General features: G+C 44.1%; 1 protein-coding gene across 7 annotated transcripts in view; it reads left to right on the top strand.

Annotated features, from left to right (window-relative positions):
• Positions 1 to 3,071: 3,071 nt before the first annotated feature.
• Positions 3,072 to 4,473, top strand: part of RALGAPA2 (Ral GTPase activating protein catalytic subunit alpha 2) — a 367,104-nt gene continuing 365,702 nt past the window's right edge. For 5 of the 7 annotated variants that reach the window (XR_002125215.1, XM_019653124.1, XM_019653126.1 and 2 more), the window contains exon 1: positions 3,075 to 3,306. Coding sequence is in view for 6 of the 7 variants with exons in the window: in XM_019653124.1 (XP_019508669.1) it covers positions 3,201 to 3,306 (106 nt within the window). In the remaining variant the exon portion in view is untranslated. Of the gene's footprint in view, positions 3,307 to 4,473 lie in introns of all 7 variants that reach the window. The other 2 variants (XM_019653128.1, XM_019653122.1) reach the window with 2 other exon arrangements.

The following is a 4,473-nucleotide window of genomic DNA, read 5'->3' as shown; positions in this document are numbered from 1 at the left end:
AAGCCCCTTTAAGCTGACTGGCTCCCGTGTTTTAGAGAATTCCCCATTGATCTTTGGGCACAGTATTGTAGTCATTCAATATTTTCCTGCTCCAGACATGGAATTCACCATTTCTCTAAAGAACTCTGATTTCTTTGGGTGGGGAATGATATTTAGAAACCAAGATCTGGGTGCTAGATGTGCTCATTGTCACTGGGTGCCATTGTTTCTGGGCCCTGTCAGAGATCAGAGGAGCTAAGAAACACAGATTTTTGTTTTTGTAAATAGGTTAATTGATTTTAAAATTTATATAAAATTAGAAAAAGATCTAAATAGGTAAAATAATCTTGAACAAGGCAAATATACACTACCTGAAATCAAGACTTACAATAAAGCTTCAGTAGTCAAGATAGAGGGGTAATAAGATAACCAGATCGATGGAACAAAACAGGGAGTCCAGAAATAGACACACACATATGTTTAGTTGATAACTGACCAAGGTACCAAGTTAATTCAATGAAGGAAAGGAAAGACTTTTTATAAATATTGTAGGAACAACTACATATCTGTATGGAAAAGAATGAAACTTGACCCATGTATGTAGTTTTAAATCATGAGTTCAAGTTGATATTTCTAGGTAAATATTAATTTTATAGAGTTTTTACTTAATTTCTTTGATTTTGATATTTGTGTGTCTCTTTTCTCTTACACTGAAAATCTTAGTCTTAATAACAGTTAATATTTCTTTGCAGATCTTTTTGCCCTTAGAATGCATTTATCAGAATACTATCTTTAAAAGTCACATGAAATAATTATTTTTTCCATATATTATGTTACCAATTAGATATATGTTTGGGTTCATTAGTTTATTGTTTATTTATTTTCAGTTACCAGGTTTTTTTTCTTTTTCTTTTACTTTTTGAAGATGTAAAACATTTAAATGGTTCAAAAGTCAAAACTATATTAAAAGGTATACTTGGACAGGACCCTTTGCCACCGCTTATCTGTTCTACCTCATTCTCTATCCACTTAGACATTAATTTTGGCTTTTGATTTATCCTTCCAATGCTTTTTTTTTAAAGTAAGCAAATAAATATGTATTTTATGTTCTGTCCATTGCTTTTATATTTAACAATATATCTGGGAGATTAGGTCAAATGAGGAAACAGGAAATTTTCTCATTATTTCTATGGTTGCATAGTACTGTATAGCACTACATCATATAGATATATACTTGATTCAATAAATTACTTTTAGATGTGTACGCATGTACCATATCCAATCAGATCCCATTAAACAATCACACTAGGTTCTATCCAGTACCTGGCAGTATTCATTTTCTAGTCCATTCCTTTTTATTGCTGAGTAATATTAATTCAGTATAAATATATTCCAGTTCTATTAATGCTATTTTGACAACTCTAAAAATAGAGGCTCTAACAGTTATGAGATATTTTTTGCATGTCTGCGTAAAATATGTAGGACCATTTTGACTCTTTATTCCATTTTACTTAATGAACCTTTATTGACTGCTTCTAGAGGCCCAATACTGTGCTCAGTGATGAGGATAAAAAACTGTAAATCCCCGGCTCTTCCTTCAAGTCACAATTCAGCTGAATTAGAAAGAGACAATTATGTTGTCCCAATCTGATGGAAACTACATGACTTCAAACAGTAAGTTTAAGTACAGTACTTGCTAAAATGCTGTCAAAATTTGGAGCATCAAGGGATCCAGATGCAGTAAGTAACTATAGATCTCTTGTAAGACATCTCCAGACCATCATCCATCTTAAAGTCTTGCTCCAGGTTGCAGGCGCCTGGCTTTAAAAGTCATATTGGCCTGAGTGAGAGTCAGGTCTCAGGTTCTATTTCTGGTTTTGCTATTGGATTGCTATATGGCCTTCTATGATGCAGAGGATGTGAACTTCCTACAAAGCAAGAGGCAAGATCCTCAGGAGCTCTCTGAGGCACTCATACATACTCCAAGTGAAGTTGGGTCTCAGGAAGCAAGGGACTCTGAACAAGACCAGCTCGTTCAACCGAATGCACCTGACTCGTCAGCCAGGAGCTTACCGAAAGGGTACCTGAGAGGACTGGGTGGGAGACTAGAAAAGAAAGAAATTAGAGACGAAAGCTGGGGACAGGAGGTTCACTCAGTGCTGATGTCAGAGAGTGGCCTTGTTTATTGTTTGTATACAGCTTTTATAGCAAAAGTAGCTTTTCTTAGGGGGTTTTGGGAGCAATCTCCCCGAAGTGAGACAAAACACAGCAACTAGAAACTGTTAATAGGATGGCCTTCCGCTCTGTAACATTTAAGGATGTCTGTGACGTTGGCTGTTCTTTCTTCAGGGGCACCCAGCAACCTTCCCACTCTGCTCCCCACAGGACAACTCACCCCGAGCCTAGGCATGCCCTTCCCTCCTGCCAAAGCCATGCATTTTAGTGGGAAATCGGAGTTCCAATTTTGATATGGTCAAAGGGATTTCCACTTTCTTCCTGGCTCCGTGGTGTAAATGAAGAAGCCAGAACTTAAAATGATTTGCATTTTAAAAGCCTTGAAACTTTTCTTCCTGAGATGTTTCTGTGGTGCTTGTTGCACTATAGCGAATTGCGGTGGGCACAGAGTGAACATACGGGGACCCTGGGCCTTCCAGGGTGGACTGCAGGAGGACGACGGTGAACCCCTCCCGAAACTGGAACGCCAGTCGCAGCGCCCCGCCTCCTGCATAACTACATTTTCCAGGAAGCTTTGCGGCCCACGGCGAGGGTGGACGTGATTAGAGCCCGCCCACTGACTGCCACTGTGCTAAAGTCACGCCAGTCTGATTGGAGGGCTCTATCGCGGTGCGTCCCGGGACTTGTAGTACAGCGTATACGTGGGGCAAGCTTCTTTGTGATTCGCGGCGCAGGCTCGGCGCTCCAGGCGCGTCCCTGCGAGGAGTAGGAACCGCGCACACGTGCGCAGCGCCCGAGGGGTCGGCTGACACCTCCCGTGGGGCGGGGCCGTCGGCTTTGCGTTGACACCGCCTTCCTGCCCCTCCCCTCGTGGTGGCGTGCCCGCCCCTCCTTCCTGTAGCCACAGCTTAAGCGGCAACGGCGGCGGCCGGGAAGGGGGCGGCGAGTGGCTCGCGCGACACGCGCCGGCCCCGACCCTATGCAGTGACTCGCGCGGCGCTGGCGCCTCCTGCCCCGCCGGCGGGGACCAAGCTTCCCGAGGCGGGATGTTCTCCCGAAGAAGCCACGGGGATGTGAAGAAGTCAACCCAGAAGGTGCTGGACCCCAAGAAAGACGTGTTGACCCGCCTGAAGCACCTGCGGGCGCTGCTGGGTAAGGCGCGCGCCAGGGCGCCGGAGCGCTGGGGCCGGGGGCACTGTCTTGGCGCGGGCCGGTTGAGGGTCGGGTCTGGGATGCCCGAGGGCGTGGGGTGGGGGTGGAGGGGCGTCAGACCCCGTCTCCGGGTTTCGGCATTGTTCACCGGAAAGCGGGGAACCCGGCCCTCCGGCAGTGCCCTATCTCCCTCCAGTGTAAACTTACCCCAGATTCTTACCGGGTAACCTCGAGGCAGGGCACAGCCATGATTATCCTTCCACCAGTAAATACTGGACCCAAGTGTTCCTCGCACACACACATTGAACTGTCATCTCTCCTATTTTTTAATTTTAGTTTTTCAGTCCGAGACGCTTAGTGAACTGAGACCCCAAGTATTCCTAGCATAAACTTAATTGAAATGTCTTCTCGTTCGCTCCCCCTCCCCCTTTTAAATTTTATTTTTGCTTTTGAGTCTGAGTCCCCAAATAGACTGTGAGACTCCCAGTGGTCCCAGGATAAATTTAACTGTAATATCTCTTCCCATGCCCCTCTTTAAAATTTTATCTTTATTTTGGGTCTGGCTGCTTCAGTTTCTTTGTGTCCTTGGTTGGAGGGAGGAGTGACTTTCCTGGGTTCAAGGAGGCTGCTTCTCCTTTATCGCCCGGTTGACAGTGATGGGTATATATGCCTTCTTACGTCTTTGTGAGATTGTTGGGTGGAGGGTCTGCAGAGCCCAGGTGGGCCTGCAGTTGATCAGTGATGAAGCTCACCCCGTGGATGTGAAGTGTCCACAAGGCTTCCTGTCACCTGCTGCATATGAATCTGGAGCTGGTTTGCTAGGCTGTTTTGGTTTCTATTTTCTTACTTCCTTAGTCTTAACTTTTGTTTAGGATGAAAACACGTTTGCTCTCTATAGACAGACTTGTCTTTGTGTATTTGGGGGCTGAGAAAAGGACACCTTATGTTTTATTTTAGATGCATTTTTATTCTTAAAATGAGCAAAAATTACCTGATTTAGGGCACATAGTCAGTCTTATTATGTCTGCCCTTCGAGGAAATATGGCATAAAAGAATTAATTTTATATGTGAGAATTTTAAATAAAGATCTTGTTCATGAGATTAAAAGTTGCAAATTATTTTTATTTATACCCTGTGAAGTACCTCTAAAGGGAAACTACACTCCCC

The sequence above is a fragment of the Hipposideros armiger genome, unplaced genomic scaffold (assembly GCF_001890085.2).
Source record: "Hipposideros armiger isolate ML-2016 unplaced genomic scaffold, ASM189008v1 scaffold_195, whole genome shotgun sequence".
NCBI lineage: Eukaryota > Metazoa > Chordata > Mammalia > Chiroptera > Hipposideridae > Hipposideros > Hipposideros armiger.
Note: the sequence above shows the minus strand (reverse complement) of the source record. Positions and strands in the feature narration are given on the sequence as shown.